Source organism: Mizuhopecten yessoensis, unplaced genomic scaffold, assembly GCF_002113885.1.
Source record: "Mizuhopecten yessoensis strain PY_sf001 unplaced genomic scaffold, ASM211388v2 scaffold2597, whole genome shotgun sequence".
NCBI lineage: Eukaryota > Metazoa > Mollusca > Bivalvia > Pectinida > Pectinidae > Mizuhopecten > Mizuhopecten yessoensis.
This window is the reverse complement of record NW_018404625.1, coordinates 187,553-202,670: the sequence shown is the minus strand read 5'-3', so window position 1 is coordinate 202,670 and position 15,118 is coordinate 187,553. Positions and strand designations below refer to the sequence as shown.

Below are 15,118 nucleotides of genomic sequence, written 5' to 3'. Positions count from 1 at the left end.
ACGACCCTGACTTTTCATACATATAAGTAAACTTAATGACAGGCAAAAAGGAAATACACATGTATAAACAAACTCACCCTGTGCACATTCTGGGAAAGAATATCGACCTGTAATGGCCCACTGCATGTAAGTTGTAAGAGGCAACTTACTCTTTCTATCTGGTGGTGTCTTTATTCCGTCTTTTCGTATTGCAGAGTTATCTGCTCTTGTGAACAGGTATTGAGTGTTACGTCATTTGTTTCTGAGAGTAATGTCATCAATTTTTGAGAAAACAACCTAATTTTCTCACACAAACCAATGACGTAACAATCAATACCTGCTCACAAGAGAAGATAACTCTGCAATACGCAAAGGCGGTATAGGCACCTGTCTTCACATGAGCTTAGCTGTGTTGCAAGGATGTTGAACCACAAACAAATAAACAAACAAAATAAACAAGCTCCTCCTGGTAGATACTTAGCTATTTATCTTAACGTATTGCCTTCATTAATTATCAATATTGAGTACTGTACTGTGCTAGTTTATCATCACCCACACTCTTCATACGGTCTTGAAGTCTTCCATTATAAAATTTAGCAGCCAGGGTAACCCGCTTTATAAAAAAAATGTCTTCTTATGTTATGCTTGCAGTATGACCCACTTTGCAGAAGGTGACTTTGAAGTTCACATGACGGAGCTGTCTATTATTTTCAGACAAAATCCAGTTCGTAAGTACTTACAAAGATGAAAAAACATATTATAAGTATAGGGATTCATTCAACCCAGGCCCAGTATCAATATGTCAATATGTGATGTTTTTTTAACTAGCGCTAAGGCCATGTTTAGTTAAGGTAAAGTACCATTGTTACTACATATTGTGAAATACAGTTTGAAAGTCCTTTTATTCTATAAAAATCGTATGCTGCATTGCACTTTACAGATTTGAAAACTTGAATGATCGAAAGAAAAAAAAAAAAAAGGGAAATATAGAAAGGGAACCTTAATGTAAATTCAGACATGACCTATAATAAGAAAAGTCAGTTTTATTTTTTGTGAACTAATTCTTACTGTCATGCTCTAGCCTCTGTGTTAGAGGTAATTTTGCTGAGAATGAAGAAACAAATTTAAGCTTATAAAGACTATGAAAACTTTTGAAGAATCATGATTAATTTGAAATTGTCTGAATTTTTGTTGATTTATCCAAAATGACTTATAATTCTGACTTTTGCAGGGCAGTATTTAAATTTCATGTAAAATTTTCTTGTCAGGAAATAATTCTGTGTCCCAGCAGCAGCAGCAGGCAGCCATAAATCCCGGGGACATTGACCAAGATGTCATCGTGGCCTTTATACGACAGGGGCGTATAGAGTGTAAAATCGGCAAAATTAAAGCCAAGTTCCACGGAGGATCGGCAGGACTCTGTCATTTTGTGTCCAAATTTTTACTACGTGCCATGCGGACACAAATAGAAAACCAGGTTAGTTTTGGATGTTTGTACAGATAATTAATTTGGAAAAAACACAGCAAAATTGTCAAGGGGAGGGGCCTTAAAATTGCTTCAAATTCACCATAAACCAAGCCATTTGGATTGATATGTCTCGCTTTGACCATCAATGCACATATTACCGGTAGAGAAACTAACTTAAACGAAACAACTTACTGTTGATGGAGATACTGATAAAGTCAAGTGGACCATGAAAGGTAGGCTGCACATAGCATTTGATGCATGGGCTGAGATGTAGTACAGTACATTTCACTTAATATCACGTCTGTTAATGTCACTTTTCGGTTATTATCATGTTTTTTTGATGCACCGTTTTTCCTGCTATATAATCTATGCAATTCAATTCTTTTATTATCACCTGATTTTATGTCGATTTCTCTTAATATCACTTTATTTTGGCCACTTTCACCAAAAAATACAGGTAAATGGTGGTATTGATTCATGATAAATGCCCTGGGGACCTTCTTTTACACCTGGCTGACTGTCAAACAATAGGTTACACCTGTACCTTGTTTGGTTGGTTTAGCACTTATACATTCAGTGAAATTAAATTAAACGCAAAAACTTAATGTTGACACCCCGCCATAGCCGGAAAAGCAACACCTTAGTCTTGCTTCCGCTACTTCGTCGCGGCAAGACAAAAATCACTGCATCTTCATAGGACTTTATCATAAGGTCAACCTCTAAAATCTCCAATAAGGGCGATCTCCCCGACACTCCACATCTCACATTTCCAGTGAGGGAGAAAGTGTCAATTTATCTTTCCCTTTATATGTATCATAATAACTTAAAAAAAATACCATTCATTTGATTCAGACACACCTTTTATGATCATTACACACACCCTGCAGTAACTAGGAGATCATTTGGCCACAGGATGTAGATTTTAAGTGTGTGTGAGTTTGGAGTTGAACGAGGGAATTTCGAGGAAGATTGGTAAAGTTTGGTCAAAAGGAAGGAGTCTCCCTCCAAATGAAGGGGGTGAGGGAGGGTGTGTGTGTGTGTGTATGTGTGTGTGTGACAGCTATGCCTTTTAATAGCTGTTTCATGGACGTAAAACCTTAAAAAAACCATGAAAATAAACTCTGATGAGAAAAACCAAAAGTTAATCATGTGTAAATGAAACCTGACAAATTTAACAACTCAAAACGAAATCTGATTAAAGAAAACCAGAAGTGGACAGTGATAATAAGACTTGAAAAATTAATAAAAGGACAATTAATACAATATATCATATGTCTACAAGTTTCCAGGAAAAAGAACTTGCTGCAAAAGTGAAAGTGAAATGTTCACGTTGTGACCCTTATAACTGATCGCAATATGGAAATTTTCGCATAAGCAATAGTTCTGAAATCTGTATATATCTATTTATCTATAAATAAAATCTGTGTGTGGATATCTTTTCGCGCTAATTTACTCAACGCGAAAGATGTGAACATTTCGACACCACGAAAATTTCCTCTTTTACGGTATATATTGGTATATACCGGGAGTTAAATGTTTCTTAAATCCATACAATGTATAATGAATGACAGAGCTGTACTTAAAACATGAACCTAAACACCAATTTTGTCAAGTTACCTGCACCTGAAAAAAACAATAACAGAAAAAAAAGAAAAAACCTCATTGCTGTCACCCTATTTCATCCTTTCCCAGTACCATGACCCGCTCCTACAGCTACCCCACTCTGACTTGACACTGACTGCGTGATCAATCCTGGTTTTTACTGACGGTATATATGGCAGTGAGCGTTGCCAGTTAGTGCTTCAGGCCAGGCTAATCAAGCTCAATACATGTTGTGCGTGATTTACTGTGCGGGAATTCCGACATGGATGAGTCACACAGGCATTTGTTTGGTGGCTTCGTATGAAGTGACAGATTCAAGTGGTTTTTGTATGAAGTGTCAAAGTAATATGACAGTGGATGAAGTGTTAGTGTCTACCGTTTTTGTATTTAATGTCATAATCAAGTGTATTTAGTGTCCTAATAATTAAGTGATGTTGTATGAAATGTCATAGTCAAGAGATGTTATGTGAAGAGTTGTTCTGTAAGGTCAATTTGAAAACAATTGTCATCAAATGACATTGTATGAAGTGTTACATTGTCAAGTGGCATTTTATGAAGTATTAGATGGTCAGGTGGAATCATATCAAGTGTTACATTGTCAAGTTGCATTATATGAAGTGTCAAATGGCATTGTATGAAGTTTTGCATTATCAAGTGGCATTATATGAAGTATTTGATTATCAAGTGGCATTGGATGAAGTGTTAGATTGTCAAGTGGCATTGTATGAAGTGTAAGGTTGTCAAGTGGCATTGTATGAAGTGTTAGGTTGTCAAGTGGCATTGTATGAAGTATTAGATTGTCAAGTGGCATTGTATGAAGTATAAGATTGTCAAGTGGCATTGTATGAAGTGTTAGGTTGTAAAGTGGCATTGTATGAAGTGTGAGGTTGTTAAGTGGTATTGTATGAAGTGTAATATAGTCCAGTGGTATTGTATGAAGTATTAGATTGTCAAGTGGCGTTGTATAAAGTATTCGATTGTCAAGTGGTATTGTATGAAGTGTAAGATTGTCAAGTGGCATTGTATGAAGGGTTTGATTGTCGAGTGGCATTGTATTTAGTGTAAGATTGTCAAGTGGCATTGTATGAAGTGTGAGATAGTCAAATGGCATTGTATATGTATGAAGTGTAAGATTATCAAGCGGTATTGACACTATGAAGTGCGAGAGAGTCAAATGGCATTGTATGAAGGGTTTGATTGTCGAGTGGCATTGTATTTAGTGTAAGATTGTCAAGTGGCATTGTATGAAGTGTGAGATAGTCAAATGGCATTGTATATGTATGAAGTGTAAGATTATCAAGTGGTAATGTATGAAGTGTGAGATAGTCAAATGGCATTGTATATGTATGAAATGTAAGATTATCAAGCGGTATTGACACTATGAAGTGCGAGAGAGTCAAATGGCATTGTATGAAGGGTTTGATTGTCGAGTGGCATTGTATGAAGTGTAAGATTGTCAAGTGGCATTGTATGAAGTGCGAGATAGTCAAATGGCATTGTATATGTATGAAGTGTAAGATTGTCAAGTGTCATTGTATGACGTGTAAGATAGCTAAGTGGCATTGTATGAAGTGTAAGATTATCAAGTGGCATTGTATGAAGTGTAAGATTATCAAGTGTCATTGTATGATGTGTAAGATAGCTAAGTGGCATTGTATGAAGTGTAAAATTATCAAGTGTCATTGTATGACGTGTAAGATAGCCAAGTGGCATTGTATGAAGTGTAAGATTATCAAGTGTCATTGTATGAAGTGTAAGATTGTAAAGTGGTATTGTATGAAGTGTAAGATAGCCAAGTGGCATTGCATGAAGTGTAAGATTATCAAGTGTCATTGTATGAAGTGTAAGATTGTAAAGTGGTATTGTATGAAGTGTAAGATTATCAAGTGGTATTGTATGAAGTGTAAGATTGTAAAGTGGTATTGTATGACGTGTAAGATAGCCAAGTGGCATTGTATGAAGTGTTGCATTATCAAATGGCATTGTATGAAGTGTAAGATAGTCAAGTGGCATATTGAATGAAGTGTAAGATTGTCAAGTTGCATTGTATGAAGTGTTTGGTTGTCAAGTGGCATTGGATGAAGTGTTAGGTTGTCAAGTGACATTGTATATGTATGAAGTGTAAGTTTATCAAGTGGTATTGTATGAAGTGCGAGAGAGTCAAATGGCATTGTATGAAGGGTTTGTTTGTCGAGTGGCATTGTATGAAGTGTAAGATTGTCAAGTGGCATTGTATGAAGTGTAAGATTGTCAAGTGTCATTGTATGACGTGTAAGATAGCCAAGTGGCATTGTATGAAGTGTAAGATTATCAAGTGTCATTGTATGACGTGTAAGATTATCAAGTGTCATTGTATGAAGTGTAAGATTGTCAAGTGTCATTGTATGAAGTGTAAGATTATCAAGTGTCATTGTATGACGTGTAAGATTATCAAGTGTCATTGTATGACGTGTAAGATAGCCAAGTGGCATTGTATGACGTGTAATATTATCAAGTGGTATTGTATGAAGTGTAAGATTGTCAATTGTCATTGTATGATGTGTAAGATAGCCAAGTGGCATTGTATGAAGTGTAAGATTATCAAGTGGTATTGTATGACGTGTAAGATTGTCAAGTGTCATTATATGATGTGTAAGACAGCCAAGTGGCATTGTATGAAGTGTAAGATTATCAAGTGGTATTGTATGAAGTGTAAGATTGTAAAGTGGTATTGTATGAAGTGTAAGATAGCCAAGTGGCATTGTATGAAGTGTAAGATAATCAAGTGGTATTGTATGAAGTGTAAGATTGTAAAGTGGTATTGTATGACATGTAAGATAGCCAAGTGGCATTGTATGAAGTGTTACATTATCAAATGGCATTGTATGAAGTGTAAGATTGTCAAGTTGCATTGCATGAAGTGTTTGGTTGTCAAGTGGCATTGGATGAAGTGTTTGGTTGTCAAGTGGCATTGTCTGATATGTTAGATTGTCAAGTGGTATTCTATCCAACTGAAGTGGAATCTGTTTGAGTTTTGCCTGCAGTGAGACAGGAATCCTTAATAAATGACACTTTTATTTCAGGCTTGTAACATAATCATAATGTGTTCCCCTACAGCAAGGACTTGTCTAATTAACATCAAATCTGTGACACATTTTATAGCAGCTCTTTTATTTGGTCTCCAGTATTGAATTACTGTATGAAAGAAGTCCCCAGTATTGAATTACTGTATAAAAGAAGTCCCCAGTATTGAATTACTGTATAAAAGAAGTCCCCAGTATTGAATTACTGTATAAAAGAAGTCCCCAGTATTGAATTACTGTATAAAAGAAGTCCCCAGTATTGAATTACTGTATAAAAGAAGTCCCCAGTATTGAATTACTGTATAAAAGAAGTCCCCAGTATTGAATTACTGTATAAAAGAAGTCCCCAGTATTGAATTACTGTATAAAAGAAGTCCCCAGTATTGAATTACTGTATAAAAGAAGTCCCCAGTATTGAATTACTGTATAAAAGAAGTCCCCAGTATTGAATTACTGTATAAAAGAAGTCCCCAGTATTGAATTACTGTATAAAAGAAGTCCCCAGTATTGAATTACTGTATAAAAGAAGTCCCCAGTATTGAATTACTGTATAAAAGAAGTCCCCAGTATTGAATTACTGTATAAAAGAAGTCCCCAGTATTGGATTACTGTATAAAAGAAGTCCCCAGTATTGAATTACTGTATAAAAGAAGACCCAGTATTGAATTACTGTATAAAAGAAGTCCCCAGTATTGAATAACTGTATAAAAGAAGTCCCCAGTATTGAATTACTGTATAAAAGAACAACACTGATTCAAATTCTGGTCAAAATTTCATTTAAAGGATTCCCGAACCACTGCAAAAAAAGAATTTAATTTTCCAGTGAAGCTATTGCATTGATAAATCATTAATGAAAAGAAAACCAAACTTAGCGGAACTTTTATGAAAAAAATAACAATAATAGAATAAACAAAAACAAAAAAATAAACAAATAAACAGTGCTTGGTCTGAGCATAAAATTCAGCTGGGCTTGACCAGGATTCGAACCCTGGTCCTGAAACCGTTATGCTGTCTCAATCTCTAATCAACTGAGCTGCTGCCTGGTCTACAGAAGTATTACCATCCAATTTCACTACAAGTATTCTATATCTTAAACAAAATTAAGAGGAGGTTACTCTATATACGAAAAAAGCACAGTTGAATTCTCTTGCGTTTTGTATGCAGTGGGACAGGGATCCTTTAAGATTTTTTTATTTATCAAAATGACCTAGATTGTAATTGTCATTCATCTGTTCTCTGATTGACCATTTTCTGTCAAAGACATTGACTAACAAGCTTGTTCCAATTTTTGTTTATTTCAGGTTGCTGGTTTCATCAGAAACCTAATAAAAGATGATGAGGATAAAGCAATTATAGCTATATTAGGTAAGGCAATCGTCGTGGAGTTTTTCCAATATGGAAAGCTACAAATAAATAGCTAATCACGTCTCCAGTACTTCCCGTGGGGCATTTCATCATATGGTTGACAATGCCATCAGCATGCTTGTTCATTCACCCGATAAAAGGTGTAATAAGCTTAATGGGGAAAAATGTAGGATAATTATAAGTCCATTGGAATGTAAAATTGTGATATATAGTACGGTATGACCTTGTTTTGTCAGCAATATATCTTATATCTGGTAGAAATGACTGTACAAGTACAACACTGTACTTGCTGACACCCTCTGAGAGACTCGTCCTCAGCACCATGGGGGATTCATAATTAGCACTATAGGATATTCATATTACGCTCTATGGAAGATTGATTGAATTAACAACATAGAAAACTCACCATGTAGCATTATTGGAGTACACTCATAATTTGCTGAACCAGGGTTTCACAATTTGCACTAAGTAGACTCTTCATTAGCACTATGGGAGACTGATAATAAGCACTATGGAGAATCACTAATTTGCACTGTTGGAGACTGGCATAGTTAGCACCCAGTGGGACTCATAATTAGCACTATGGGGACTTTTGATTATAAAGCACTATGGGAGACTCATAATTAGCACCCAGAGGGACTCATAATTAGCACTTTGGGGACTCTTGATTAGCCCTATGGGAGACTCATAATTAGCACTGTGGGGACTCTTGACTAGCACTATGGGAGACTCATAATTAGCACTTTGGGGACTCTTGATTAGCACTATGAGACTCATAATTAGCACTGTGGGGACTCTTGATTAGCACAATGGGAGACTCAGAATTAGCACTTTGGGAGACTCAGAATCTGTGAAACACCACTGAAAACTATAAAAACTAATTTAAACTATGGGCATTTCATAATGAGCACTATGCAAGACTCTATGTGAGAGTGATAATTCTATTTAGCACTATGTGTCATTTTTTGCACAATAACTGACTCATAAATTGCACTATTGGTGACTCATTAAAAAAACTACCATATTTCCACTTTCTGTAATTATTGATCATTGGCTTATAAGTATTTTCTCAACTGACCAGAAGTAACATTTTCAACTTCAAAACTTCCATCATGTCTATGATATTCAAACCTAATATGAAAACTGTATACCAGGAAAAGTTTTGCTGAAGTTTAAGTATCGCCTTTTTCGGCCTCTGCAATAAGGGCAAATTTATCACGACAGCGAATATTAGTACAAATCTTGAAATATATATTAATCCCATGTTGAATGCCATATTAACACAAGGCATATATGGATTTACCAGTGAAGGGCAAATATTCGACAAGGTTAAAGTTTCCCGTTATACAGCAATGCTGGCATGGTCCTACACTGTTGTTCTTATTTTTCTGGTTTAAAAATCCAATTAAGTTTAAAACAATTGAATGAGAAAGTTTTACTTCAATTTGTAGTCCCTGGGATTGGAATTTCTAAATCTTCTGTACAAATGACATATAGCTTATTCTAGGCTTATGACAGGTATTGTGTTGTCTATGTTACATCCTGATTGTTCATGATTTCATCAACAGGTCTGTTTGCGCTTAACAGTGAGTCACCTGAGGCAGGTAAGCAACCGGTTCCCCTCTGGATCTGAGGCTTCTGTTGGGGTAATACTATTATTTATTTTGTCAGGTCCCTGAGCCTGCAATCATTTTTTTTTCTCCTGTCACTTTTCTTGCATGATGTCCCTGGAGATGGGTATTGTAATCTATCGCTTCATGTGATGTTTTTGCATCATTGACCTTAACAGACCATCCTATTCCTTGTTGTAAGGTTCTTGGATTTTGAATGATTTTCTTTAATGTATCATAGATTAATAGAATATTCCATTCCTTAATGTGGAGGTCCCTGATCGTAGATAATAGTATAATATCGTATTCCTTACTGGGACGAATAGAATCGTATTCATTTAAGCATTGATCTGTGTGTTCCATTTGGCATTCATAGTCAATATGAATGCCACCTGAAAATGACAAATTCTTACTAGCACTTCATACTATCAGTTGTCTCCAATTATAAGGGCCCCGTATCAGAAATACGGGTGCCCTATAGTAATCACTCTGTCCGTCCGTCCGTCCGTCCGTCTGTCTGTCTGTCTGTCCGACCGCCCACAAATTTTGTTCCTGGCTGATAACTTTAGTATTTATTGACCGATTTACATGAAACTTGGTCACTTGGTCGAGATGTTCAGTTCACAAAAATACACACTGAGGTAAAAAGTCAAGGTCAAAGGTCAAGGTCATTAGGTTTAAATGTCAAGGTCAAATTTTGCATCTTTTAACAGATTAACATATTGTTATGACATGATGACGCAAAGTTGATCAGAATTAAACAAGCAGTAAACTGACCAAAGGTCAAGGTCATCGGGTCAGAGGTCAATGGGTCAAAGGTCAAGGTCAAATTTTGAAGCTTTTCACTAATGAGCATTTTATGACATTATGAATCAAAGATGGTCGGAATTAAACAAGGAGTCAATTTGCCAAAGGTCAAGGTCATTGGGTCAAAGGCCAAGGTTAAATTTTGTATCTTTTCACTGATGATCATTTTATGACATTTTGAAGCATTATAAATTGGTAGGAATTTAACAAAGAGTCAACTGACTTAAGGTCAAGGTCACTGGGTCAATGACAAGGTCAAATATTGTATCTTTTTACTGATGAACATTTTTCTTTATGTTATTATAAAGCAAAGCTGTTCAGAATATAACACGAAGTCAACTGACCAAAGGTCCAGGTTACGGGGTCCAAAGGTTTAAGAAGCTTTGGACCTTCTTTGTATTTTTCACTGATGAACATTTTGTTATGATATTATGAAGCAAAGTTGGTCGGAATTAAAGAATAAGTCAACTGATCAAAGTTCAGGGTCACTGGGTTAAAGGTCAAGGTCATTTGGGTCCAATGGTCAAAGACAAAGTGGAACTCTGACTTTGGCCCTGGCTCTTGATGGGGGAGGTATTTAAGGTGAAATAAACAATTCAAAGCTAACAAATGAGTATTGCATCGGTATTTACATTTTTGTTAGCCCAGCAAATATGGAGGTGGAAGGAAACAAGACTCACATCATAGTACATGTAAAATGTATATTTTGCTTCTGTGCGATTCTTTTTGAAGTCCAAATGTCAAATGTCAAGCTCAGCTATATGGGCAGATTGCTTCTTGATGACTATGGGGGATATATTGCCACAAAACAGGGCCCTTACTGACCTGTCAGTGTTCTAGTTATTAATTATGATGTCATAATAATGACGACATCAACACATAGCATTGTGGGTCGTAGCTGAGATGAATGCCATATGAATTTTACAGGGTTATCTAGTGCTGATACTGCAGAGTCGTAAATATTTCTTTTTTTAGTGTAACTTGATCAAATCTAGATTTGTCTTATCCTTTAGTGTTAAAAAAACAACAATGTATAACCTTAAACTTAAATAAGGGTCAGATGAGGTGTTTCTATGATATTACTGTCACTTAGCTAGTGTCAGTAAATTACTCATTTGTTCGATCGTAGACTAGCAGGTGTGCCTATATGCTGGTCTGCAGGTGAATCCACCAAATTTTAAGCAGAAAAACACAACAAAACAAAAGCACTGTTTGTTGTACCCTTGTGTTCCTTAACCAAGACCCTGCCCTGGACCCACTCCTCAATGAATCCACTCGGAACAAGGGTTAGCTACGCCCCTGACTAGACTATGATATGTTAGATTAAGTGACTTTTTGGTCAACTGTGTCAGACAGACTGACTTCTTGGTGCTGCTGTAAGTTTGACTAGTCTTAAATGGGGCAATGCCTTAATTGGTACCTCTATACACTAGACCAGGTTCAGATTAGGTGTTTCCTTGGTTCCTCTGTATGCTAGACTGGTAACGGATGAGCATCACCTTGGCACCGCTGTATAAAAGTCTAGTGTAGGGTTAGAGCCTGCTCCCAATTCTCTGGTGTCCAGGATCATTGATCTGTGTAGTGCCAGAGTGTGTACAAGGTTATCAGCACAGCTGTTGTGTCTATACTGCTCCACCAACCCCCCCCCCCCCCCAATCTGTTAATCTGGTAATTGTGTGGCTATAGGCCGACAGAAAACTAATGTCTCGGATACTCTATCTGTGCAGCCAGATATTATATGTGGATAGTTACATCACTTGTTCGCATGTCATAATTACCGTATTCGCTTTAATTAGTGTCCCTCCCCTTTATTACTGTCCCCGTTTTTGGGCTCTTATTGAAAAGGTATAAAATACACACCCTTTATCAAACAAATATCATCCATTCTGGCCGGGGTGGTGGTGGCTGAGGGGTTAACTTTAGGCTCCTGACTGTCTACGACTACTGGCCATAACCCACTGGGTCGCGGGTTGGAGGCCTACGAGGGGCAGTCCGCTGGTCTGTGATATTTTCTCCGGGCACTCTGGCGTACCTCCACCCACAAAACCTGGCACGTCCTTAAATGACCATGGGACGTAATACACAATCAAACCAAAAAGTATTACAATGTATGAAAACTTCATTTCATACACTACATTATCTCACAATCTTTGAAGACTGTTTCAAAGTATTTAACAGAGAGAACAGTTTGGAAATCGCAAAATATATATGCCACATATCCTGTATGCTGTGTTTTTCATCTTTAAGAAAACTACGCAAGATTTTATATTTATTTTCGGATGCACAGAATGGAGGGAGGATATTAGTTTTGAAATTCTCCCTAAGAATGTTTCCACAATTATATCGCATTTAGAGCAACTGACCCCTCTTCAGACACTTTTTGAAGCCCTGGGTGCTATTTATGGTAAATATGGTATGTCTTCTCTAAGGTATTACCAAATGCATTTGTGAAGCCTTCCCACGGTAAATGTTAAACTGCTAAATCAGCTTTCTTTTACATCATAAGATACATAAACCTTACTTATGTTAATTAGATTATCATAAACAAATCAATAATACCCTGCCTATGAAAATGTGGATTATAGGATATAGCAAGATGTCTGCCCAACAACCCATCTTATATTCTTAGCCATAATTTAATTTAGAACAGCACATGCAGGTGGGGTTTTTTAACATCTATATGGATGCATCATTGCTGAATGACATTTCACATAAAACTTTTGGGTTCCTAGTAACAAGGTCACGGTCACTGAGTAGTCAGAGGTCAAATTATCGTAATGATTGTGCAGATTGTGGAGATGATAACCTCTAAATGGCTTCGTAATATTTTTTTATGAAACTTCATTTTTTTTCACAACTTTACAACCGTCATACACCTCTTATGTGTGTATATTCTTAGTTTTCAAGGTCACAACACAGGTTTAAAGGTCATATAACTGTTATTTTAGTCCTCGCTGACCTGATAGTATACAGCCCTTCTGTACAATGTACAAGTCATCATAGCCCTGGTCATAGTAACACTCACGGCAAACATTAGAAATGGTTTTCTTAAGGTAAAGCATATCACTGCACCCGAGTTATTGATCGCAAAGAAGAGTTCCACTCAGGGGTGTCTTTTACTTGGAGTATTCTCCCTTCTTTATAAAAGATGAACCAATATAAAGGAGTTTTTCTGGCTTAGAGTAACTTCCCCTGTAAAAGGTTTCATATGCTTTATGGCCCATAATTGGAGCTGTGCTTGGATGATTTGTATGGTAAGATTGGTAAGTGTAAGCTTTGTAATGTAAAAGCTCCCAGTTTAACTCTTGCTTTTTTTTTGTCTTCTTTTTTTTTATTTCTATTTTCAAACATTCACAAATTTCAAACATTTACAATTCTGTCAAATGCAATGCAACATGTGATTTTCATGACATTTTACTTTCGAAAATGTTTTTAACAAATATTTAACAATAGTGACAATGGTTTATATAAAAACAATTTAACTTGTTGGTACCCTTTACTTTAAGGAGACACAAAAGTTAAAAGCTTCAGAAAAGAGTTGAAAATGAAAGTGCAAAATTTCCAATTGCTTCAATATGGCTACACCAGGTACATTTTGATTTCTTCAACGAATTAACTTGAAAAATAGGCAAAGCATACACATTCTGCGACCAGGTCTCCATAGTCGTTGTTAATCTTCTACAGATATGAAGTTTGATGCAGCTGCCAAGTTTGCTCCCAATTTCCGTACCCCTCTTTACTCATTTACCCCTGAAGTTTCATAATGAACTATTCCAACCTTTGAATTGGGAGAGTTCAAATGTGTCTTCAGGGGTGAATGAGTTAACTTGCAAGGCATTTCATTTTGACAAATTTTACTGACAAACCACAATAATGAATATTGAGAAAAAAGTTGTCTGTATCCTATCTTGTTTTTTCAGCACAGCCTGACGAAGGTCGCGGCTTCAGGTCATCTATACGAAGGTGGTTTGGGAGGATGCGGGGCAGTCAGCCTCAAGCTGTGCACTAACACAGATCAACCCCGTGACCCCAAAAGGTCACGAGGAATTCACCCATGCCCCTATAGAATGCAAGGCAGTCACAAGTTTGACCTCGATAGATCACAAGGCAGTTGCCCATGACCCTGATAGGACACAATGCAGACAACCATGACTCTGAGAGGTCAATGGGCAGTCGACCTTCACCCTGGGAGGTCACATGGTAGTGACCGGTGTCCTAAATACACATCAGCTGACAGTGACCATTCATACAGTACAGCTAGTCTGTAGAGCTAGACTTAATATCAAGGGGCAACAACAGAACATTTTGTTGCATCACATCCTTCATCAGAGATATTATATCTTTCCCTTTTTTTGGAAAAAAAATGGCTGGACCAGAGTTTTAAGTCAAAGAACTGTGTGTAGCTTTATATGTGTATGGAAAAATCTGGGAATCTAACATTTATTTCAACAGTCTTCAATAAGATTCATTAGTTTGGAAATATGTAATATCAAAGTTTTACTTCATACACAAACAATGTATGTATCAAATGTGTCGCAACATTTCAAGACCGACTGGTCCCTTTGTCAAGCTATCAAAACTTGCAAAGCTTGGTAAAGGCACCAGTCAGTCTGGAAACGTCGCAACACGTTTGATACGTAAATCGCTTGTGTATAAAGTAAAACTTTGATATAATATTTTGAAAGTGTTTTTGCCAAGGAATCAAAGGTTTGTTAATAATATGTGCATATGATGGTCCACTTTCGTTAGTTCCATCCTGAAAAGGTTAAGTTCGCTGTAAAGACAATTAACTATTACAATGTAACTTCAACAAAAAGTGCCCTAGATCATCCTTATTATCCTAAGATGATATGCTACAAAACAAAAGATTAAACTACAGATGGACACTACAAAGCAAATATTAAACTACAGATGGACACTACAAAACAAAGATTAAACTACAGATGGACACTCACAAAGCAAAGATTAACTACCGATGGACACTACAAAGCAAAGATTAAACTACCGATGGACACTACAAAGCAAAGATTAAACTACCGATGGACACTACAAAGCAAATATTAAACTACAGATGGACACTACAAAACAAAGATTAAACTACAGATGGACACTCACAAAGCAAAGATTAACTACCGATGGACACTACAAAGCAAAGATTAAACTACCGATGGACACTACAAAGCAAAGATTAAACTACCGATGGACACTACAAAGCAAATATTAAA

The 15,118-nt window shown here is 36.5% G+C and overlaps 1 protein-coding gene across 5 annotated transcripts in view; it reads left to right on the top strand.

The window, feature by feature from the left end:
• The window catches only part of LOC110446145, a 55,781-nt gene extending 41,406 nt beyond the window's left edge, over positions 1 to 14,375 (top strand). For 2 of the 5 annotated variants that reach the window (XM_021491140.1, XM_021491141.1), the window contains exons 5-9: positions 631 to 707; positions 1,248 to 1,456; positions 7,413 to 7,476; positions 9,045 to 9,080; positions 13,814 to 14,375. In XM_021491140.1, coding sequence (XP_021346815.1) covers positions 631 to 707; positions 1,248 to 1,456; positions 7,413 to 7,476; positions 9,045 to 9,080; positions 13,814 to 13,902 — 475 coding nt within the window. In that variant the 3' untranslated portion in view covers positions 13,903 to 14,375. Of the gene's footprint in view, positions 1 to 630; positions 708 to 1,247; positions 1,457 to 7,412; positions 7,477 to 9,044; positions 9,123 to 13,813 lie in introns of all 5 variants that reach the window. The other 3 variants (XM_021491143.1, XM_021491142.1, XM_021491144.1) reach the window with 3 other exon arrangements.
• The last annotated feature ends 743 nt before the right edge of the window (positions 14,376 to 15,118 follow it).